Source organism: Sturnira hondurensis, unplaced genomic scaffold (genome assembly GCF_014824575.4).
Source record: "Sturnira hondurensis isolate 20B ecotype Veracruz unplaced genomic scaffold, ASM1482457v3 Scaffold0014384, whole genome shotgun sequence".
NCBI classification, from domain to species: Eukaryota; Metazoa; Chordata; class Mammalia; order Chiroptera; family Phyllostomidae; genus Sturnira; species Sturnira hondurensis.
In genome coordinates, this window is record NW_028087015.1 from 37,153,723 (window position 1) to 37,178,089 (window position 24,367).

At 45.2% G+C, this 24,367-nt stretch overlaps 1 protein-coding gene across 2 annotated transcripts in view; it reads right to left on the minus strand.

The window, feature by feature from the left end:
- The window catches only part of AGXT2 (alanine--glyoxylate aminotransferase 2), a 36,640-nt gene extending 14,265 nt beyond the window's left edge, over positions 1–22,375 (minus strand). The window contains exons 1-9 of one of the 2 annotated variants that reach the window (XM_037063153.1): positions 22,207–22,375; positions 15,712–15,800; positions 14,572–14,756; positions 10,592–10,715; positions 9,299–9,393; positions 7,561–7,654; positions 6,808–6,901; positions 2,886–2,986; positions 1,902–1,994 (exon numbers count right to left, since the gene is read on the minus strand). In XM_037063153.1, coding sequence (XP_036919048.1) covers positions 1,902–1,994; positions 2,886–2,986; positions 6,808–6,901; positions 7,561–7,654; positions 9,299–9,393; positions 10,592–10,715; positions 14,572–14,756; positions 15,712–15,800; positions 22,207–22,300 — 969 coding nt within the window. In that variant the 5' untranslated portion in view covers positions 22,301–22,375. The remainder of the gene's footprint in view (positions 1–1,901; positions 1,995–2,885; positions 2,987–6,807; positions 6,902–7,560; positions 7,655–9,298; positions 9,394–10,591; positions 10,716–14,571; positions 14,757–15,711; positions 15,801–22,206) is intronic. The other variant, XM_037063154.1, reaches the window with a different exon arrangement.
- Between the last annotated feature and the right edge of the window lie 1,992 nt (positions 22,376–24,367).

Sequence of the window (24,367 nt, forward strand, 5' to 3'; positions counted from 1 at the left end):
AACTTCCGCCTTCTACACCCCTGTCCTGTCACTGACAGGCAGCCGAGTCCAGTGGTTAGTGTGGTCTGGGAGCCCAGATTTGAGTTCTGGCTCTGTCCCTACTAACTGCATGACCTTGGCAGAGGATTTAACCCCATTGGACCCCAACTCAGTTCTCTACAAACTGGAAATAATAGCAGTGGGCCATACCTTATGGAATCGTCATGAGCATCAGCATGCAAAGCATTACAAACAGTGCCTGGCGCGTAGCCTGTGCTCAGAAAGTTCTAGCCACTCTTAGCTCCACCTTGTTTTTAAGACTGTCCTTAAGGTCACCTTGTGTTAGTTTCAATTATGTTATTGAGAACGACAAAACCACATATCTCAGAAAATTCTGAAATTCATGTTTTCTCTGAATTCAGTCTACCTTCCCTCTAATTAGTGCAATGATGGCAGCTTCAACTTCTGCTGATTCCAAAGGTGAAAGCTTATTCTTTTCACTGATGTAGCTAATCGCAAACCTGCTGAATATAATTTTCATCTTCTTTTTAATAACAGATTAACTTTCTTCAGCTGGGACTTTGATTCACTGATGCCCTTTTAACTTATATGAGCAAGTTGGGGAAGAGGGGATGGGTGAGGAGGGAAGGTGGTTCATGCTTCCTTCAGAATGCAGTGGGTGGGGGAAAGGGGAATTTGTCATCCAGTTCCCCTAGAGATAAGAGAGGCCAGGCTGTACATGTGGAAATTGCAAAAAAAAAATTTTTTTTTTGAAAGGGAGCCCAGTGTCTACTATGAGTTGTCTAGGTGAGCGAAATGATTTGGCAAAGATGGCAGGTCCGAAACTGGTGTGAAACGTCCAAGTTCCCCACCTGTTCCTAGTGGGACTGACCGTCTCTCTCGTAGACCGGTGATGATGGGCTGGGAGCGCTGCCGGGGGCCTGGCCACCATGATGCTCTGGCCTTTGCTCCCGGTTGCTCTTCTCAGCAGGCAAAGGATTGCTTTCTTTCATGGGCTCCAACATGAGGGGCCGTTGTAAGTAAACTGATCACTTTTAAAAACACATGGGTTAGTGTTCACCGAGCCAATGAATTTCCTTTTAAAGTCGTCCCTTTGGAGGGACTGTGTGCCATTCCAACAATGGGTAAGCTATTTTAGAATTGTTTTGAAACTAGTTTTTGAATATCTGCAATGGTGGCCCCTCCCCTTTAAAAAATCCTCACTGAGGACATTTTTTGAAATTTCTTTTTTAGAGAGAAAGGAAGGGAGAGAAACACTGATGCGAGAGGGAAGCATTGATTGGTTGCCTCTTGTACTGCCTAGGGGATGGGGCTCAACTCCACCACCTAAGTATGTGCCCTGACCAGGGATTGAACCTGCAACCCTTCAGTTATAGGAGGACCTTCAACCAACTGAGCCACACCCGCCAGGGCAATGGTGGCCCTCTTCTAACTTAGAGGCTAATTTTTTAAAAAAATATCATTTCTAAACAAGTTTTGTTATTAAAGTAAGGTGAATGCTGCCATACTGGCTAACACTATTTTGGCAAAAATTACTTAATGAAGACTTGTTTATGAGATTAAATTTTTAGTGTGTTTTTTAAGTAGCCCATGATGAATCTCCAAATAAGAATTGAAAAATATTTTGAGCGATGGCGGTATTACCTATGCCTGTTAGCAACTTAGGTGATGGACTTCAGTTTGCATGTTGAAGTTCTGCCGTCTGTACTCCTTACACAGACCAACTAATCCACTAATCAATCAACCAGCCAACCAGCAAAAGCTTCATTAACTTATACCCACATCCTAGAATTTCCATACTAGATGTTTTCTGTCTGGAATACAGGCGGGCATTTGGAGAGGTCCCCCTGGGCCCATGCTGTCCCAGATGCACTGCTTTGCACAAGTTCATGGCCACTTACTTCGTCCGCAATGCACACGCCTCCCTGCTTTCTCACCAGCTCAAAGGCTTCCTTCAGAAACCCCTTTGGGTACTGGATGATCCCGTTCACCCCCTGCAAAAGACCAAACCAAGAGGACCTATCATAACAGCACGGCCCTTTTCAAAGTATTTTTTTAAAAGGATAGGTTATCATCATTAGTAATACTAACAATTTTTTATAATTCAAAACAATTTTTTATATTCAAAATACAAATTTTTTCCATCTTGATGTGTTGTCTTCTTTATATCCTTAGTTATAGCAACTCCTGTTCAGCTGCCTCTCCAGGTAGATTGTTCTATAACTGAGTGTAATTGTAACATGGTCACGGGCGGAGGTGAGCACAGCATGTACCTACTCTGCTATTTTGACCGGAATTGCAATTCCAGCAATTTTTAAAGTGTCTCTAGAATTATTTCAACTGTGGGTTAAAAGAGAGACCCATTCCCCTTAAACCACGCTTTCTGAGAAAAGAATACAAAATGCATGCTTTTTCTGAGATTAGAATAAAAGTAGATTAAAGGGATTTAGTAAGATTATACAGGGTGGGGCAAAAGCAGGTTGACAGTTGTAAGTACACGAAAGAGTTTATTCTTGTATTATTACTCATTAATTAGTTATTACATTATTTCCCATGAGAACAACTGCAAATGTACGCTTGCTACACTCTGTAGAAAAGCTTTCCTTGACGGTAACTAAAAATGGCTAGGGTTTCCTTTTCTTTAGAATATTAGGAACCTGATAGTTTAATCTATCTACCTGTTCAGTCCAGGAATTTGGAAGATGGTATTTTTATAAGTCAATTGAAAATCAGGGGCTCTCTCTTTCTTCAAGGGGGCCAAGACAATGAATTGAATTTGGAGAGGGACACAGTGATGGTTAGATAATGAAAATATCCTCTAGAATGCATGTGTCAAAACTCTGGTCACTTGACACTCAGTCAATGTTTCAGGCTAATGTACTCACTTGAATGGGCTCTGCGAAAAATCCAGCAATTGACTTGGCCACACACGTGTTCAGAGTATCTTTGAACTGTTCAATATACTGGTCTTTAGCTTGGCAGTGGTCTGCAAATAACAAACAAAACACAGTATTTGAAGATGGGGAGATGGCATCTAGAAGAATGGGGGAAAACATAGGGAAAAACGCAAACGAGACGAAGAAATTGACTAGACTCCCTCACAACACAGTAAACAGGGTATGAGGGTACTGATTTCTGAAGGGGGAATGTTCTGTCAGAATGACTTGTACTTTGGCTCAAGTGCACTAAGGTGGCCTCAAAGGCGTAAACAAACCACTGCAGCCGCCTCCAGCCGGTGAAGGAACGCCCAGAAGAGCCATCGAGTCTGGTGTAGAGAGCTGCTCCACCCGCGCGTATGCATCCTCTCAACTGGGTAGATTTGATTCAAATGTCATTGGCGTGTGGATTTAATCTATTTGAAGATAGCTCTATTTACCTTATATTGACACTTCAGTTGATATGTAATTTTAAAGCTACCAAGAGCTTCAGTCTTTACAGTTAGTTAATATGTTTATAGAACAATTAGAAATCAGTCTAAAGAGGAATGTGCTGGAGCCAGACCTTGGTCATCCACTGTAGCAAAGGAGAGGAAGCTCTGTCCTCTGACACAGCCAGGGTCCCAGACCGACTGGGCTCATGCATGCTGAACCTTCAGAATCTCTAGTCACACCTGTAACTTGGTTCTCAAGAGCACCACAGAGTCTTTGAACTTGAACCCATATCCATGAACAGCAAGAGGGCGCACGAGGGAGCTGCTATTGTGACAGAAATGATGGTGGAAGTGGCCTGGGAGGCAACTCACCTCTTACCGTCCTCACGCTCACTCAGAGGCCTGGCTGGAGCCCTGTGTCCTGAAGGCTAGAGACAAAGACTAGAAACCCTCAAGATGGAAGTGTAAATCTATTTCGTACTCCAGCTCTTCCTTAAACTCTACCTGGCCCCAAACTTATTTTTAGGCTACAAGTGATGTTTGGGAAAGCTTGCTGTCCCTGGTACCTTTGATTAGTTAGAGTTGTGGGTTGGGGTGTGACGATGGAACTAATGAAAAGGATAATCAAATGCAGAAAGCACATTTTTAACATCGGTTACATTGTTTGACAGGCAGGATAAAGTTGACAGATAAATCTATGCCTCTGGAGATTGAAATTTTCTATTTTTCCCCACATTTTTTATTGTTGTTCAAGTACAGTTGTCTCCATTACCCACTTCCCACACCCCTCCCTGCAGAAATTTTCTATTTTTAAGAAAGGAAGAGCAAACAGTCTAGGATGACCCTAATGGATGGATTAGACATATGTTCAAAAGATGTACGTAATTTGGAGACTAAGCAAGCCCATTTATCATTAAAGAAATCAAAGGGTAGAGCAAAATCAACTCCAATGGCTAACATTTGGACAAAAATCAAACCCAGAGAAGGTTCTGCTCGACTCTGTGCTCAACCTGTCATGGTCCCTCCCACTGTCCACTTGTTCCACGACTGCCCACGCGTCCTCCACTGTCATCAGCATTCTACTTCACTTCACTTTTCCTTTGTTGGCTTGTTGCTGTAACTCCAGGTCAGGCTGCCTCTGGAGAGAGACCTGGTGCAGTGGCATCACCATGACAACATCCAGGTGGGAGAGAGTGATGCTCTGCTGGATACTATCCAAGAAAGAAAATAGGGAAGGAAGTGTTCTTATTTCAGCCAGTGGTGTAGGGAGAGTTAAGCAGAATGAGGAGTCAAGGAAGTAAAGAAAAATGAGGGAAAAGGAAATCTATTTTGAAAAAGGTGAAGAAGAATTATATGATCACTACCAGGTTGGGAATACCATGGGGGCTGTGGGAATCGAGAGGTGAGTTTCATCACAGGTTAAATCTGAAATTCAGGGCCTGGAATGAACACTTGGGGAGAAAAGTTCCTGAGGAAGGGGTGATGGGAGACAGTGAAATCTACCGCACAATCATCTCTTTTAGGCTCCCGGAATGGACAACTGCTTAAGCCTAGGTGGGCAGCAATGGTATCATGGTAAGGCAAAAAAACTTCTACCAGGATTGACACCCGAGGGAACCCTAAGAGGATCCTGGCAAGGGCAACCTTCTATGCCCAGAGTACTTTAGATGTTGGAATGCTTTGGTAAACATATATGAATTCACCTTTTTACAGCAAAGACCAAACACTTCTGAGGTCCTCAAAGCACTAGAGGGAGATGAAGTATTTTGTATTCTGGTTCTGTTTCAAGATATAGTATAAGCATTGCCTCTTGGAAACATGATTTAAGAAAACAGCTGACTTCAGCTATACCAAAGACAACAGCTCAGAGAAGCAGAAATGAACATCTGTCACTATCATCTAGCCTCCAGTCGCCACGAGAGGCGTGGCCACTGGGTTCTGGTATTTTCCAGTTGGCCTAAGGCAGAGGAGAAGGCCTCAAAGAGGGAGGAGGTGGAGAGGATAGAGGAGAGGGGAAGGGCTGGAAGGAAACGACCATCTCTTGAGTGCTCCGCCCACTCAGCTCTGTGCAGGTCATCTTTCAGTCACATCAGGGTCTGCGAGGTGCACCCCAGGGAGTTGGGTTCTTGATGACACACAGTTGAGATGTACAGAGATGGCTGTACTTGGCGTTGCCATTATCTGCCTTCCTTCACAAAGAGCTCTCTTGCCTTCATCTCCAGACGCCTTGGGATAAGAAGTCAGGGAGGCAGATATTCTGGTCTCCATCTTGTAAGTGAGAAAATGGAAGCAAAAATGGAGCTTTCTTCTCCTGGCTGAACCATGGTAGGGCTCGGAGTGGGACCCATGTGTCTCTTTGATCCTGGCCAGCAGCACGGGAGTTATTTCTAAGCCTGAGTTCATCCTGCTGGGGGACATCAGTGTGAACAAGGGTGGTCATAGGTTGGGGGCTGTAAGGTCAGAAGACTTGGGGTCAAGTCCTAGGTCTCCTGCTTTCTAGGTGTGGACTTCCGTTTTTTCATCTCTAAAGAGTGAATGACAGCTATAAACTTTCTTATGTTTTGAAGTTCTGTGACCATGACACCTTGTTCCAATGACCATTCCTGCATCTGTCTGTCTCCGTTTGCCATCATCCCATCTGAGTTTTAAGACAACCGAGTTTTCTTCTTTTTAAGACTGCTCCTAAAAACTTCCATTTGCACTCTTCCTGCCAAGCCAGTGACACCTACTATTCTCTTAGAGATCATTTGGCTGGAGCATCTAATTCCTTCCTTCAGTGCTACTTCGGAGCAGCTATTCAAAAGGTTCTGAGCTCCAATGGCAAATGCCAGAGGGAACTTAGTGGCTAGTAGAGAACAGACAGCATTTCCATGCCTCTTCCCCTTTAGGTGTTGGATGCCAATAAAAACTCAGTCAATAAATAGATACTTTCCTTGGGAGAATACCTCCAGACCCTTTGTAAGAGATGTCAGGAGACCTTGGAAATGGCCTTAGGTTTTGACAGATCCTCTCATTTTGACTGGCATCCCAAGTCCCCGGGGGAGCTCTTTGACTGGCATTTTGAGAGTTCTAAAAGTATTCTTTTTCTTCTCTCTTCCTTCGGTTGGAAATGGGTAAATAGTTCCACCAGCTTTGTTTCCTTTGAAGATCGATAGCAGAGCTATTGCTAATAGAGGTAATAGAACTTCTTTAATTAACTACCAGAGGACAGCCTGTTTTTAGCTGAAATCTGATAGCGTGAACCTTTTTCCTAACAGCCGGGCAGGACCGTGGTGGTAGGCCTGGTTCCACAGGGGGCTGCTTTTTAGTTTTGCTTCCCTTGGCTTTTTCCTTCCCCACTTTTCCAAAGCTGTTCACTCAGGAGTGCATCCACCTTTCTCCAGTTCTGACCCCTCCTTCCCTTCCCCCAGGTACCTCCCTCCCTGCCTGGCGGGGACCTGGGGCACAGCTGCATTTCCTTATCGTTTGCACTGGAGAATCCCGACAGTGGCTTCCTCCCCAAGGGCCCCGGAAAACATCTGGGCACATCGTCTGCAAATGACAGAAGAAGAAGTTTGTCAGAGCACGAACTGAAGACAGGCGTTTTGGGGGAGCATATGGTGCTAATCAAGGCAAGAGGGTTTCTTAATTCGATGCTGAGATTTCTCTCCCACTTAGGATGAAAATCTAATTTTCTGTTTTGAAGAGATAATTTTTTTCTTAGAAATAGTTGTGTAGGCACTCTACAAAGGAAACTGCTTTCAGGGTCAGCCTGGTCACAACTCGCTCAGGGGTTTCGTGGGTAAGGGCATCTGAAAGAATAAGAATAATGAGGTATCTGATGCTGAAAAGGTGGGAACAAGGATGATTCTACAGCAATTTCATGCATTCGAAGCTTTGAGAACTAATTTCAATGCATTTATTGCAATTTACTTGATTGTATTTAAGAGTAAAACAAAATTTAAAAACCCTATCATTAATTATTACTCAGACTCTGAAGGCCTTTCTAAGAACCATTTCCCTCAAATAGTCTTCAATACAATTGAGTCAAATTGAGCTCCTGGTTAATGCTAAGCTTTATATTAGTTTCTAATGCTAATACCTAGAATCAGATAATGCTAATACCTGGATGAGATAATGTTAATATCTGATCAGTTGTTCCACACCCCCAGTGGCCTGTAGAGAAATAAGACAAAAATCTCCAAACTCACGGAATGGCAGCCCGCCCCACCGGCGAGAGTCATCTTGAACTGCCCAACGTTGGACAAGCCAAGGGTGAAAGGACTGCATCCGTGGTAGCCTCCTCTGCGAAGGAAAAACAAGGGGGGCGGAGTTCACTTCATTGTTCGTTGACCTCTGGCCTGCGGAACACAGACAGGACAACAGAGTAATGGGGAAAATCCACCAAGGCCATGGAGATGAAATGGAAAACGCTGTGAATGTGGAATGCCAGTAGTTTCTGAGCAATCTTCTAAGCCTGTGTCAGGCGAATTGACTTATTTATCTTTCCTGTGGTGTCATAGATTTGAAATTGTGGGAGAAATTGGAGACCATCTAGCCAAGAACTCTGACCTCAACAACTGCCCTACTTGGTTACCCTGAAGTAGTGAGACTCATCTTGTAGCAACATGTCAGAAATGATAAGTCAGCGAGTATTTGTCTTCAAACTAGTCACCTTCAGAGGCCAGCTATTTTTCTTCCTGCTGTCGCTCTACACTTTGGGGGACTCCTCTTTATTAAGTGCCTTAAAAGCCACCTGACTTGGTACAGAAGAAATACAGGCCTTGCTTCTTTTTGAACCTGAAACAGTCTTATTTAGTATAGAGAATCCCAATCACCAATTTTGGTTTCAGGCAAGTTTAACCATTTTTTCCAAATCAAAATCACTCAAATTGCAGATTTAGGACTGTGCGTGGTACTAAGGCCATGTGGTAGGATGAACACATATCTTGAAAGAGGAGACACAAACAAATGTTGAATCCTGCGGGCACCATGACTGCTTGAAAAGATCAAATACTTAACCTGGACACACATCTTCCATAACGTTTATTTGGGTAAAATATCAATCACAATGCTTTATTTATAGTGTCTCTGAGAGCAAATATTTGTTCGTGTCTGTAGTCTCTGCACATGCATTTTATGTGGACGTACTTTGGTCATCAAATTTTGTGGAAATCAAATCTTCTCTCAAATCTAGACAGAAATTATGGACATGTAGGTAAAAGAATGGGAACAGTTTTTTCATTCCATCAACTTTTATTATAACTCACTCCTGTCTTTCCCATAAACCTTATTATAAAAGTGTTTAAGTGTGCTGTATAAAATTACCCAAGGGAGGCGACTGTAAGCAAAACTCTTAGTCTTCCATTATTTTCAGTGCTACCAATGTTGCCCCCAAGGGTTTGTGGTTTACCTATTAAATGATTGTTTCTCAAAAGTCACCCATAGGAGCAGAAATATGCAGGGTTACATATGCATCTTTAGGACTCACAAAAAAAAACCCAAAAAGAAAGAAAGAAAGAAAGAAAGGGAAGATCTGGGGCAGCTGGAGTCTTAGCCTAGGACGAGATTGAGTGGGGCCAGGGTCCCGTGGGAGAGTCCTGAGCTTCTATGAGTGGAGACCGGTAGTTCTCCACCTGCCATATGTCACAGTCAAAGCACATATTCAACGTCAAAAAGCTGTGATATGACCTTTCATTCCACAGGAGATCTATGACAAAACTAGGACTCCATGCTCTTTGTCACCCCAGGCAGGGACACCCTTACCTGGGACCAGGTTAATTTGGATGTGGTCATCCCATCATACAATTCATTTGACGGATCTTTTCTTAAAACCTAAAATTAGAAACGGACCCCTGGGATAACCCCTCCAGGACATATTTTAAAGATAGACATTTAGTATTGGGTGAGTCAGTGTTATTAAAGTTGGGTATTCCAAGGTGTGGTCACCTGAAAGAGATGATGTCTGTGTTCTTGGAGTGTGCTCTGGCCATCAGCATGGCCAGGTCATTGGCCTCCGAGCCACTGTTCACCAAGAAAATGACCTGGAGGGAAAACACAGACACATGGCCTCATACTTCAGTTTATTTATCTTATTAACCCGTTGATTCAAACTTGCCGAAGGCTGCATGTCCCAGCCTGTGGTTATTATGGAGACTTACCTTCAGACCAGCAGTCGCCATATTTAGTTACTGTGCTAATGCTACAGCTTTGATTGAGCAGTGGCTCAGTGCTACAGGTGCCACAGTGGCTCCGGGGTGGTCCCAGCTGTGGAACATTCCGGATTTTCACTGGCTTTATTCGCTGCTCTGCAAAATGCTTAAGCAGGGCGGCTTGCTGAAGTGTGTGCAGTGGGGAGTGGCTGAGTGGATCCGAGTCCAGGTCTCCTGGCTCCACTGCATCTGGTCTGCACCTAGTCTGAAGGCCTGGGACTAGGCAGGCTCCCTGATCCTGCAGCCCAGCCTGTAAGTTCAGTGTGTGTGAAAGTTGAAAAAACAAGGAAATTAAAAATGCAGTTCACCTTGGCCGAAATAAAGGGGAGAACTGAGGGGCCCAGAGGCCTCCAGTTCGGGACCAGGAGGCACACGCTGTTCCCTTCTGCTCTTCCCTAGATGTGACTGGGCTGAACTCAGGCTGCAGCTGTTCCAACTTCCTTTCTCTGTTCTAGGTGCCAGAGCACATAGTGTGTCCAGATAATGTAGTAAAATAATAATAATAGTGACCACGAGGTACTGTTCTAGGTACTACATATACATTAATTCATTGAATCCCTAAATGCAAATCCTGGCCAACATTCTCACATCTCAATTCAGTTAAAAAAATTCAGTCATTGCAGATGCAGAAAAAAATCTCATTTAGAAAAAAAAAATCTAAGTGCATCTTAGACTAAATGAACTGAATTGTATGATTTATTTTATTTAAAAATGGCTCTGCTCTTTTCACAGCAGCTGTGAACCAAAGAGATGAAAACCTCTTGGGGAACCCAAAGGAGGGAGTCAGGGGGGTGCAGCTTCCGCTGAGCAATTCCTGCAAAGACGGGGCGGTGAGGATGGTGACTGGAGGCTTGGTGCTGGTGAAGCGAACTTTGGCTGGTTTCACCAGCGATTTCCGAATTGCTTTCTTCTTGATCACTTTCAGATATAGCTATTAGGTCACTGCTTCAACTGTCCAATGCGCACACCAGACTCCTGCCCATATTCCTGCTTCCTAGGACTCCCACCCTTTGAGCCAGGAGCGTTATACCTTTAGAGGTTCTGGAAGAAGTGCTGAAAGCTTCTCTGCATATTCGTGGCTTAGTGGATGGAAGAACAAGGTGCTTGTGTGCCACAGGCGACCAAGCTGCTTTTGCGCCACCGCGCTTACCTTCCTGGACAGACAGAAGAGCAGAGTCATCCACACTGCAGACAGGTGTGCCCCTCCCAACACACACATCGGTCACTGAACTCAGAGTTTCAAGAGGCCGGTTTCATCCACACACGAGAAGGCTCTCTAACCACCGGAGGTGTCTGGCAGTGGGGTGTGCTGACTCAAAAGGTAATGAAGAAGAATGAGTATCTCATAAGGATTTTAGAAAAGAAGTTTCTAGTTTAGAAGGAAGTTTGGACTTCAAATCTCTTCTAACTAGGTTTTCTTACTAATTACACTTTAAATAGTTTGGATACCAGAAGCGACTAGATGTAAGCTTGGGTGTCTTATTTTTCTGGAGGACTGTAGGCAGGGGCACAGGCACACAGATCAGTATTTTCTCCTTCATGGGAAGCACCGCTCTCCGGGCCTCAGTGGTGGGGGATGTTGAACTGTGGATGTGGACGCACTCCGTGAAGGAAGGTTCGTGCTGAGGGAGCTACCCACTCCGGGAGACAGCGGTGTAGGTCCTGGCTTGGAGTGTCCCGAAAAGCCAGGTCCAGACATCCGACCTCGACCTGAGAACAGTGATGACTGAAGTTTGTTATGCATCAGTCTGTTTGCTATTAATAACTGTTGCGCCATAAACTCAGTGCGGCGGTTAAATGATTTCGGGAAACACCAGATCCAATGACTGCAGGACTTTTCGGTACCTTTGCGGTCTCGTGCACTCCCGTCCTCGCCAGGAGGTGGTGCACTTTAAAAAGCTTCCCAGGCTTGTTTCTTCACAGGGCCTTTACCAACACACCTCTTCTGGGGTCAGTGTCATGCGGAACTCCGGGTGGAAAATTGTGGAGGGTCAAGAAACTCTTTTGTCTGTTGGTTCTATGATATTTATTTATTTTTTATTAAAAATATTATATTGTTGTTCTAGTACAGTTGTCCCAATTTTTCCCACTTTGCCCTCCCCTGCCTAGTCCCCCCCCCGCCATGGCCAGCCCCCACACTGCTGTCTGTGTTCCTGGGTCGTTAATACATGTTCTGTGACTAGTCCCTTCCCCTTCTTTCCACCATCATCCCCCTCCTCCCTCCCCTCCGGTTGCTGTCAGACTGTTCCTGTTTCCATGCCTCTGGTTCTATTGTGCTCATTAGTTTGTTTTTGTTGATAAGGCTCCTCTTATAGGTGAGATCACATGGTGTTTGTCTTTCATCAGCTGGCTTATTTCACTCAGCATAATGCTCTCCAGTTTTGTCCATGCCGTTGTAAAAGATAGGAGCGCCTTCTTTCTTTCTGCTGCATAGTATTCCATTGTGTAAAGGTCCCGCAGTGTTTCTATCCACTCACTTACTGATGGACACTTAGGTATTTTCAGCACTTGGCTATTGCAAATAACACTGCTATGAACAGTGCTATGTAGGGGTGCATAGGTTCGTTTGAATTGGTGTTTCAGGATTCTTAGGGTATGATCCTAGCCGTGGAATTGAGGCAGTTCCATTTTTAGTTTTTTTGAGAAAAATTCCATACTGGTTTCCATAGTGGTTGCACCAGTCTGCATTCCCATCAACACTGCATTAGGGTTCCCTTTTCTCCATATCCTCACCAGCACTTGTCTGTCGATTTGTTAATGATGGCCACTCTGACCAGTGTGGTGGCATCTCATTGTGTAATCTCTTAAACAGCAGAGATACTTGGCAAAAGCACTGCTTAGCAAAATAAATCTGAGAGCCACCGAGGGTAGAATGGAGGGGGAGAAGAGTGTGCTGGTGAGGCTGGCTAGGAGGGCAAGGTGGCCTCCTAGGTGTGGGAGGAGGAGAGGGGATGGTAGGAGAAGCACTCAGTGGAGGGAAAACAGGACCTTGGTGGTTATAGGGAATGAAAGTCAAGGAAGAGTCAAAGATGACATCAGCATTCTTGCTTGTAACATACGGAAAAACCCAGGATCCACTGAGAAATGCAGCCGGTTGTCCGGCTACCCAGCCCATAAGCAGGGAGCTTCTATATAATAGTGGACTCGCATGAATAGAAATGAGCATATGAATGGGAACAGTATTGTGGAGCACGTGGTGGATTTAGTCCTGATAATGTTGAGTTTCAGCCAATAGTAGAATATCATGGGGCAGGGGAAATGTGCCGTCTGATTTCCATTCTGGCTTATTAGAGTTATTATCATAGCTTGGCAAGGGTCCAAGGCTGAAGACATAGAGTTGGGTGAGGCTGCTGAAAATGTAGCAGTTAAATGACCAGAAGTAGGGACATAGAGTGCGGCCTGTTCTATGGGGGAAGCAATAAGGCATGAAGGGCATAGAGAGGGAAGAGCAGGGTGCGAAGGAAAGAGGCTGCACTGCCCAGAGTGAGGAGGTCAGTGGTGGATGAGGAGGTGAACAGAGGTCATGAAGGCCAATGACCTTCATGAAGGCCAACAGTCAGTGAACAGGAACAATTACTATTGGGAGGGTTCAGTGGGAGTGTTAAATAATTTTCTCGCCCTGACTGGTGTGGCTCAGTGGATTGAGCACAGGCCTGTGAACCAGAGGAGCGGGGTTCAATTCCCAGCCAGTCTGGGTTGCGGGCCAGTTCCCAGCAGGGGACTCATGAGAGGCGACCATACATTGATGTTTCTCTCCCTCTTTCCTTCCCTTCCCCTCTAAAGAAAAAGAAAAATTTTCTCTACCTCATTTTCCTCTACTTCTTCCACGTGTGTTTGTCCTGTGTTATTTTATTTTATAAAGATTTCTTATGGATTGATTGATTTTGGAAAGAGAGAGGGAGGGAGAGAGAAACATTGATTTGTTTTCCCACTTACACATCCATTGGTTGCGCCCAATGAACGTGTAAATGGGAAAACAAATCAATGTTGTGCCCGGCATTTACAGTTGATCGGGGATTGAACCCTCAACCTTGGAGGACTGGGACAACACTAACCCACTGAGTGACCAGGCCAGAGCTGTCCTTTTCAGATTTCACTGGGAGTTTGTTTTGCATGCTCCTCGGGACCTCACGTAGGACATTGCTTCCTGAAGATGGAAATGGGAAGGAGAAGGTTACAGGAGGAGAAGGCAGGGAGTGGACCCGAGGTTGGCGCTCACTCCTCACTGCACACAGCTGCTGGCAGAAAGAACCCCTCGCCCCTTCTTTGGCAGGAGGGCCCAGCATATTCCCCTTACTTAGACTTGCTACTTTGTTTTTCTCCCACTTGCTGTGAATGTTATTGGCCAGATTATTAAAGGCGAGAGAAAACAGACATTAAGGTGAGATGTCTGAACTGAACCCGGAAGGACCACAAAAGGACCTGCGAGGGGGACATTGGTGTGTGGGGGGGGTCACCAACCTAGCAGAAAACTCAAGGTCAAAGGATCCATATGTTGTTCAGGTGAATTTTCAGCCATGTTACATCTTTGTCTCACTGTCCCTTCTTCCCTCATTCATGGGTCTGCGGCTGAGGAGTGTCTTCAGGCGGGAAAAGATTTCTCATTTCTCTTCACCGGCCCCCGCCCCCCACATCGGCCCCTGTGCTCTGTGAAAACTGCCCGCCTTTCTCTTCTTTCTGCCTTTCCTCCTCGGTGACTTTCCTCTCTTTGGAAGCTGTTACCAGTGACACAGCACAGAGACACACATATATATCAACAGTCTGATTACACAGTACACTCCACACTGCATGCACAATGAGAAAGACTAAAATTTGCCTTGTCAAGAAAAAAAAGTGCAGTGGTAAGATTTTTTTTTGTTACCCAGGAAATAGGAGGGGGGCACCCACTGTAACCTGGGATACGCCTAAGAAGAGAATGGTTAATCAGGGTCCTGAGTCACGAATGTGACCATTAGCCCTTTTCCCATGCATCCTTCCAGAGTGGAAACCCCGGGATTTAAGGATACTCACGGGTGGCAGTGACCAACACAGACGGTGACAATCCCAGAAAAGAAATCCAGGTATCGGTTTCCTTCATAATCGAAGAGCCACTGCCCGTGCCCCTGGTGGAGCAGCAAAGGTTCTGAAAAGTAGGCCTTCAGCACAGGAGAGAGGTGCCGCTTGTGGACCTCCAGGACGCGGTCGTAGGGAAGGGACTGTGGACAGACAACAGCACGGCGTCAGGAACCTTCCTTTCCTTGTCTCCACGTTTCTCTCAACGGCAGGCCACCATAGCCATCGCCACGCCTCTCTACTGACCCCGGGTGAGGCTGCCGCCCCGAGCTCACTAGTGGGTGAATGTGCCCGATGTCTTCCATGCAGGGCGCCCAGCCCTTCCTCTCAGGCAGGGGACGTCATTAGTGTGGCCCTCTGACCCCTTGCTAGATCGAACACGAAGGAGGCAGCGGACAATTTCTACCTCTCAGTGGAAACCCTTGGCTCTGAGCAGATTTTAGCTGTGAAACAAAAAAGACTTTGAAAGTAAATGGCTGAAGTAGTAAGTGAGGTTTAAAATCTTTTTAAAAAAATTTGCTGCATATTTTTTAGAATTAAAAACATGAGTGCTGGTGATGTTCATGTACATGATTATTAAACTTGTTTCCCCTGCTTCTCTTCTTTGTGGATCCCTCCCGACTATTTATTACTTCCACACGTTCTAACCTGTGAATATTATGGAGTCTAAAATTTTGGAGAGAGTGAAATATTAATTAGCCTGAGAGCAAAATGATAACTTGATATTTTTTTGGTGGTGAGCTGGAGGAAGCTGTCAAGGTCAGAACATTTTTAAGGTTAACATGCACCATCCCATTTTGTGATACATGTATTTATGTGTGTATAGACGTCTGGATCCCTGTCCCTGAGGTATATTGTCATGGACAGTCGCTCCCTTGTGCTCTCTGTCTTTCTGTCTCTGCCTGTGTCACATGTCGCACACCAATTCATACGAGGACACCAAAGAAGATCAGGTGGTTCAGAGTGGGCAGACCACCTGCGACGGGATGGCTCAGGGACAGGCAGGGGCATCTGTGGCTCCTTCTGGAGGAAACAGAGAACTTAGCCGTTTCTGGAAGAGCCACCTCTTTCAGGTTTTCCTAAAGCTCTAACTCTTACCTGGTATCTTTCAGGTGTGAAGTCACACGGAGGCATTCTGGGCTTTGTGTGAAGACCGACCTTGGTCACAGACCCCCACCAAGCACCTGCTAAAAATGAAGCGCGTTGAGATTCTCAACTAATCATCACACACCTGTTTGCATAATCACCTATAGTTACAGAAACCCATAGGATGTTTTAGTTCCTCTTTCGTTTGCATTTCTCCCATTACATTTATCTCCCCTATACCCCTCCCCTTACAATTATCCTGCTGTTGTCTGTGTCCATGAGTCCTTTTCCTTTTTCGTTCAGTCCCCTGACTCCCTAACTACCCCCCACCCCATCCATAGCAGTCATCCTCTATTTATGAGTCTATGAGGATATTTTATTTCTTAGTTTAAAAAAATCAGTCTTTAGTTTGGATTTAAAAACTGAGGTGTCTCAATAATTAATTTTCTGGAGAAAAAAAAGGTGGTGGCTCTTCTCCAATGTAGTCAGGGAGGTGCGGGAAGTCATGGTTTTTCCCATCGGGGTCTTCACAAGCTTGGAAAACTCCCCACCACGGGACAGCTGCATGTCTCTGTCCAGCAGACCGAGGTTCTGTCGGTCCTCTTTGTCAGTAGAGGTGTCTTCTAAGCATTGGGTTGCCCAGGGCCTGACTCCCAGTACCTGTCCCAGTTCCTGGTACAGAGTTGGCAGACAATAGACAAGGAATGAATGATTCTTGAGTTTTCATAGAGGAATGAAGAGAGAGAGATGCCGGGAAAGGTGCGATACTCAGAAACACTGCATGCAAATAGATGAGAAAGGCAAATCCTTCCTCCAAATCACAATGACTTGAAGACCACAACAATACAAGACCATGAAAAAGCAAAGACGGGCTGAGCCCTCTGGGCAACCGATGGAATCCTAACTGATGGACAACCACAGTCATTAAATATTTGGAGCCAGAAGGGACTTTAGATTTTTCTTTTTGGTTAAAATACTCATTTTATCAATGACCAAACCAGTCTAAAGTGGTGAGTTAATTTAAGGTCACCAAGGTAATTAGTGGCAGCACAAGGTGAAACTTCAAGTTCCTGTGTTTCAGCCCAGTGCTCTTTCTCTCGCTCACTGGCCACCTTTGGCCTCCTGCTTCCAGCACAGATTTTAATGGAATAATGGAGCCAGGGAAAAGCAGAACCCGGACAGATGTCTAGAGACTATAAATACTCTCGGAAAACAATGCTGCTACTTTTGAAGATTCAATTGAGCTGACGTTATAGGCGAGAATACTGATGTTCTGGGATCTCTTGTTCAGCTCGAAGGTTTAAGTCGATGGGTGAAATGTTGGTGTTTTGTGTGGCTATGAAGTCACAGTCTCAAGAAACATACTGAACAACTGTGTTTTTAAAGGAAGATGAACTGTAACAGTACTCAATATGTTTTCTCTCATAGAGCTGTCACTTACTTTTCTGTTGCAAAGAATCACAAATGTCATTAATTTGCTCTTACTTTAAAAGCAAGCGGCTTTTGGCTGCTCATGCATAAAAACAACTCCCCAAAATAATAGTCTAAGTTTCCTGAGAATTTCACCTTTTGAAAAGCCTTTCATTGTGTCTCTCTCCATTAGTTACTCTTCTGAGATGAAAAAAAAATTCAAATTTCCTTCACTCCTTCAGACCTTTTTTCCTGCCAGAAAAGTTGGAATTGCCCACTGAGGGCAATAAACTCTCTCGACTTCAAGAGAATTATGAAATAATTCTCTTGGAATATAGGAATTATGAAAGTGGGCTGAACGGGGAGGAGAATTGGAAAGAAAAATTTGATAGAGGAAAGTTTGATTTCAAAGAGTCAAAATAAATTCACTCATTCATTCACCCAACTGATGGGAATACAACGGTGGGGTAGGACTCTGATGAAGTGCACAAAATTTCCCAGGGAGGAAGGGAGGAAGGGAATAGATACAAGCAAGTCAGACAAATCAGTCAAGTAGGGCAGATAACACTTCAAAAGTCCATTGCCTTTTTATATATCCTCAGTAAATAACCAAAACTCGAAATAAGAGCAATAATACTAACTGATGGACAACCCCCTCCCAAATGCTTTGGTTTTCATTATTTGCTAGAAAAAAAATTAAAATCTAAATATATAAATTACTCTTTGTGTTCTCTATTGAAAATAGCCTGTGTTTTGAGAATGACATGAGTTGAGGGTTAATAAAGCTTCTCTTGGGTTCTCAGAAATTCTGTGTGTGCATGTACACACATGTCTGTTAGCACACACATGCACATACAGGCATTAGTGTGTGCATACACATACTGTTAGTGCATAAGGCACATGCATGCCTGTTCATGTGTGTAGGCACACACATGTCTATTGGCAAGTGCAGGCACATACAGGTCAATTAGTGCATGCACACACATGGCTACGTGGGGGGAGAAACAGACAGACCCAAGAGGGGTGGGGAAGGGACAACTGAAACACCAAGTCCCAGATTTATTTCTGTATGGGCATTTTTGTTGCTTTTTATCACTTTAACTGGTCTGATGTTGCCTCTTTATGCCTTATGCTAAAAACTGATGATAGCTAGTGATTTTCATGCAATTCACTGATTTCCTCTTCAATGCACCTGGACAACTCAAAAGTTGTTCACCACCCTTATATAATACATGCCAGGCAGGTAATTAGATGTAATTTTACAGCTGCCTAATTCTCAGAGAGTTCCAGAGCACATAAGTCACCTTAACTTTTTCTTCTTTCCCCCCAAATCATAGTGTTAAACAGTGAAAACCATTTGGGCCAGCTCAGTGGGGAGAGATAAATTTTCGTGGGCATTTGAAAATTCTAGGGAACATGCTCTTTATAGTAACAAAGATTTTTCTGAGATTTTTCTAACCAGCTTACAACACAAATCAGCCATTTATCAAGTGCTTCCTTATTCTTAAAAAAAAGGCAGCAAAATACTTGAAAATACACAGTAGACCTATTTGACATAACACTAATGTGATTTATTAAAATGCTAATTATGCTTTACTTCTTTAAAAAAAAGTGTCCCCCTGGCTGGTGTAGCTCAGTGGATTGAGCACAGGCCTGAGAAACAAAGGGTCATGGGTTTGATTCCCAATCAGGGCACATGTCTGGGTTGTGGGCCAGGTTCCCAGTAGGGGGTATGCAAGAGGCAACCACACACTGATGTTTCTTGTGCCCTCTTTCTCTTTCCCTTCCCCTCTCTCAAATCTTTTTTAAAAGTGTCCTTTTGGGTATCTCATTTGATAATTAAGATAGCCAATGAGTTAGGAAGATTTTTATCACTCACTTTATAGCTGAGGGCCGGGACAGGGTCAATGTGAGGTGTGTGCAGTTTGAGGGCTGCACCCGCCTCCCCCCACCCTGCCCCAGCCCCAGAGGGTTGGGGACATGGACTCCGCCTCATGGAGACCGGTTGAAACTAATGCGAGGTCTGGATGGGGAGTCAGGGGCAGTGCTGGGCTGGGGAGAAATTTTTTTGTCTGCTCCCTGCTGAGCTGCGGCTGCCAGCGCCCAGACCAGAGATGAGCTCTCTGTTTTTCACAGACATCTATGCGGTCTGCAGGAAGTCATTGAGGACACTTGTCCCTGCTGAGAAGCGCCATCCAGTCCCCCCACCATGACAGGCAGCACCCGAGTCTCCCTGTGGGGACCCAGCTCTGCCGAATTGTGTGCCCCGAGTGGCAGGATAACGCTGGGTGGGCAAACATCGGTCTACCGCCATGAGTACGAGAAACTGAGTTTCTTCTTGTATTATTGTTTATCAATTATTGCATTATTTCCCATATGAACAACTGTAGGCCAACTTTTGCCCCAGCCTGTATATCCAATGCCTGCCTCCCATGGGGGACACCAGGGAAGGGTGTGAGGCCTCTGATGGGGGAACGAGATGTCTGCTCCTTAGGACTTGAAGTGCTTCGCAAGTAACCAGAGGGAGGGAATAGCTGGGGGTCCTCATCAGAGCCATCTGGTGCCCCAGGGAGATATTCCTGCCCTGGGGCCAGTCCTGCCCCTTCCTCACCCTCCTGCTGATTCTTTCCCCTTCCTGCCTCCCTTCCCCCTCCCTCTCTGCCTCCCTCCCCACCTCTCTGCCTTATCCTTCCAATAAAGGCTGTTTTGCTTAAGTAAACGAGGGCCAGTTGTCATTGTTCACAAGCAAGAGCTGTGCCCCATCCTGAGGCTGGCAGGTGGCCCTTCCTTTCAGCACTTGTTGGAGCAGATGTTCTCTGAGGCTGCCCCTCCAGCCCTTGGCCATGCACAGACTGCTCAGAGTGGTGCAGGCTGGGAACCTCCCTCCAGGGCCAATTCTCATGTTTTTCTTAGATAATAAGGCTTTGCAGGTGTCTCTGGAAGTTTCTCTCAGAAACGGGCATTATTTGCCGTCCCCCGGCCCTGGCGCACCCTCCTGGTGGGAAAGAAGGCGGATGACAAGAAAATGGTACATTAAGCAAATACCTCACCTTCCTGGAAATGTTATACATTGAACAATGATTAGCTAATTAGTAACAAAGAAGGCAGCACTGAGTAATTTTTTCCACTCTCCGGTACTGAAAACAGATTGCTTCATGACTTTGTGCCCATGCACATCCCAACATGTGCACACTGAACACAGTGAAGGCCTGACATGTCATGCACTCAGAGATCACATGGTAGGTGTCAGGACTGTGACATGTTGATTTTTGCATATGTTACCACACTTAACACTTGGTGACCCACTGCCCCCCCCATTTAACCCAGCCCCTGACCCCTCTCCCCCATTTCATTTTCCTATCCCCTCACCCTGACTTGGCTTTATTCGTGGCCGGTATCTGTACTAGAATTTTTCTTAAACACGTTCAGTTGTTTACCTGTTTACCCTCAGCCTCCCCCCGGGACACACAGGGCAGTGGCTTGGCTTCGCTCACCATGGCCCTGTGTACGGTACAGGTGTGTACTTAGGCGCTCAAACCCGGTTGATTGCATGGATGTTTTGCGTGCGGCAGGTTCTTAAGAAGAGTGTGTTCACTGAGTGTGTTTGGATGAACTAACACAAGCAGGCATATATTAAGGTGTAGCAAGTAAGAAAGTAGAAATCAAACTCCAGAGGATTTTCAAAGGCTAGGGAAAGAGTAGCATAGCATGCCCACGTGGTACAGGCTGGCAGGGTTACTTTGCCTCCGTAGTGGAGCTGCATGAAGGAATCCTCAGGGAGCAGAGTGCCGTTTCTGAGACACACGCGGCCACCATCAGCCCATCTCCACAATGGGCAGGGGTGAGGGGAGGGACCGGGCAGGGGCTGCAGGAAGGACATTTCCTCTTGCTTTATCAACAGCTGGTACTTTCAACATAGTGTCCTTCTTATGAAGCATAAAGCTCTGGGTATAATTTTAGCTTGTGCTTAGAAAATGTTGGGGGTTAAATGACATTTTGGCGAAAGATCTGTGACCGAGAGGAAAGAGAAATCCAAACAGGACTGGAAGAAGGGCAGGTAAGAAAGGGCCTGGCAGGATCACTCTGACCTTGGAGTCAGACAGACCTGGCTTTGACCCCCCAGCTGTCTCTGCTATGTTTGTGCCTTTGACCAGATTTCTTCATCATTCTTTACTCTCCTGTCTCCTCCTCTGTGAAATGGGATAATGGTACTCACAAGTCTGGCTGAAGACGAAAGGAGATAATCACTTTCAGTATCAGACATAGTAAGCTTAAAAGAATTGAAATTCAGGGGAATAAAAAAGCAAAGAGGGGAGGAAGAAAGGATAGAGAAAGAGGACAGATAAGGAGAAAATGAAGATAAAATCAATTGTACTGGGGAAAGAAAAAGGGTTTCCTATGCCTGATTCAAAGTTGTGAGGCCCAGGGTCCCACTGTGACACATAAGTGTGTTGATAGTTACTCATTCTTGTGTTTGCATGAGGGACATTACTGAGCGTGTGCTGGGGTTCTCATGAAACACAATATGTGTGCAAATCACAAACACATGGGACATAACACACGAAGCCAGCAACGGCCAGCTACCTGGGGTCCTCTCCCAGCTCCTGTTAATTAACCATTAGCAGGGTTAATGGCTGTACTTCTCTGAATCCCAGTCTCCACCTCAGTGATTGAGGGGATGGTCCCGCCTCCTGCGCCCGGTGGAATTGTGTCTGTTAAAATGGTCAGCCTTGAGCATCTATATATTGCAGTTAATATTTTCTTTTGAATTGCTTTCCTTTTATTTCTTCTTTATATAACAGCTAAGGTAGCATATTGTTTTTATTTTGAAAGTTATATAGTCAGTTGTTATTACCTACAAATTTCATTTCAGGACAAAAGGGGCATTGGCAAATCCTGGACACGAAATGGGGGCATTGGATCTGATAGGGTGAGACCCGCTGTATTAGATGTCCCGTGTCTAAGATCCCAAATGGGTCTAACATTCCAGAATTCCAGGCAACAGGCAACAGGCTCCAGAGCTTGGCCTTCTCCCTCTCCCTGACCCTCTGCAGCACACCTCCCCCCACACCACACCGCTGCCTGGTGTCCACTCACAGCTCAGGCTCAGGGAAGGGCACATCTTGGGAGTCCTGGGTGAGGAAGTATCCAGGTGCAAAGTTCTTGTCACAAGTCTCCAGGCCAGAGTCATCTCTCCAAGTCAGGAAGCAAATCCCTGTGGACACTGGTAAGAGGAAGGGCTAGGACTGGTCACCCCCAGGCTGGACTTTGAGATTAGGATGGAAGGGGTGGAGCTCTGGAGGGGAGTCTCGGGGTGGGGACTGCCACCACTTCCCACAAGGCTAGTATTTAGGGCTGGCAACAGTGCCTGAGGCAGGGAGAGCAGGGAAGAAGGGAAAGAGCAAAGAGAGAAGGCAGGCAGGCACAATGAAGGTGTTCTGGATTAGTTTTGTCAGTTTTGTGTTTCTTCAGGGTCCTGTGGGGTAAACGTCTCTCTGCAGACAGGTGGCGATGGGTGTGGGGAAGGCTCAGAGACTGAGAAGGAGGAGTGTAGATAAATAAGAGAGAGAGGATACTGTGCATGAAGTAAACAGAAAAAGGAATTGGTTTTGGTATTGAGGGCTCTTAGAAGAAGACAAGAGGGATGAATAGGGGAGGGGCATCCAAAGGGAAGCAGAGGGGCACCAGGGAGTGAGAGAGGGCTCTGGGCAGCTGCACATCCCCTTCGATGCCTGAGTGAGGCAAAAATGGGAGAGCTGAGAGTTAGAGTGCTTGGTTTTGATTGCATTTTAATTTTTAAAATTCCCTCTTGTCATTCTTGTCTCCCCTTTCCCTAATCTCCCTGGGCAGTTATTTAGTGTGTTTAAGATGTGTCTTTTTGTCAGTATGCATTCTTGTTACACGTGTATTGTTGGTGGTAAATGCATTTTTAGTTTATGTAAATATAGGGGTTTTTTGCCCCCCACCCCCCCACTTAGAGCTGTGTTTCTGAGACCCATCTGAGTTTCTCTGAGTGTCTTTATTTCAGGTTTCCAAATGTTGTCGGGGAGAATGACTGTGCCTTTGCATGGTGTTGCTGAAGGGGGACGGTGACAAAGGCAACTGGGGCTGGGGGTGTGCGCTCACCTGCCATGAGAATGACTCCTGTCAGAGAGGCCAGGGGTGCACACCCTCTTCCTGGGGTGTCTAATCCATTGTGCTATTGGACCGAGGTGAGGAAATACTGAATTCCTAAGTCTGGCATCTGCTCTTCATCTCCATTGGGCCACGAGCAGCTTTGTGCTTGTGAACTCTGCAGGCTGCAGACTCCTTTGACTTGAGATTTTCCCTGGGCTGTCACTTCAGCCGCCCAGTAGACGCACCCAGTGAGTGCAGTGGCTGCCTGGGGTGGGAACCCAAACTACCGTGGTGTAGAACTGCACACCGAGACGGTGTGTCTTCTCTATTGAGCAGGAAAACATGTATTCTGATTACTGTCACAATATATGTCTTTTTGTGTGTGAAAACAAACACACTCAAGTCTAAAAAAGCAAAATCAAGAGAGTAAAATCACAATTAACCTGACCAGTATATTTTAGTAAGAATCATATCAGAAATCTTTTTACCTATGTATACCTATTTGTCTACATGCCATTTTACAAACTTCTTATAGTCAATAATGTAGCTTTTCATGAAAACGTATAATTTTTCATAAAAATATAAACCTGAGTCACCTGTCCTACTTTTTCATGATGTTCCATTATGTATTTAATTTTGGGATGTTTTTGGCCATTATTATTTCACTTGTTTTGTCTCTGTTTTTTCTTCTCTTTCTGGTATTTCAATTAGACATATATTATTACACCTTTTCAAACTGTTCCAGTTTTTTTAAAATGTATTTTTAAAAGAGATTTATTTATTTATCTTTAGAGGGGAAGGGAAGGAGAGAGGGAGAGAAATATCAATGTATGGTTGCCTCTCCTGTGTCCCCTGCTGGGAACTGGCCTGCAACCCAGGCATGTGCCCTGACTGGGAATCAAACCGTGATCCTGTGGTTCTCAGGCCCATGCTCAATCCACTGAGCTACACCAGCCAGGGCCAAATTGTTCCAGTTTTGAAGGTTGTATTGTGCTTCTTTCCTACTCATTTTTCTCATTGCATTTTAGTTTGGGAAGTTCTATGACCTGTCCCCAAGTTCACTGACCCTTTCCTCAGCTGTGTCTGGTCTGTGAACGAGCCCATCAAAGACAGTCTTCATTGCCATTACAGTGTTTTTGAT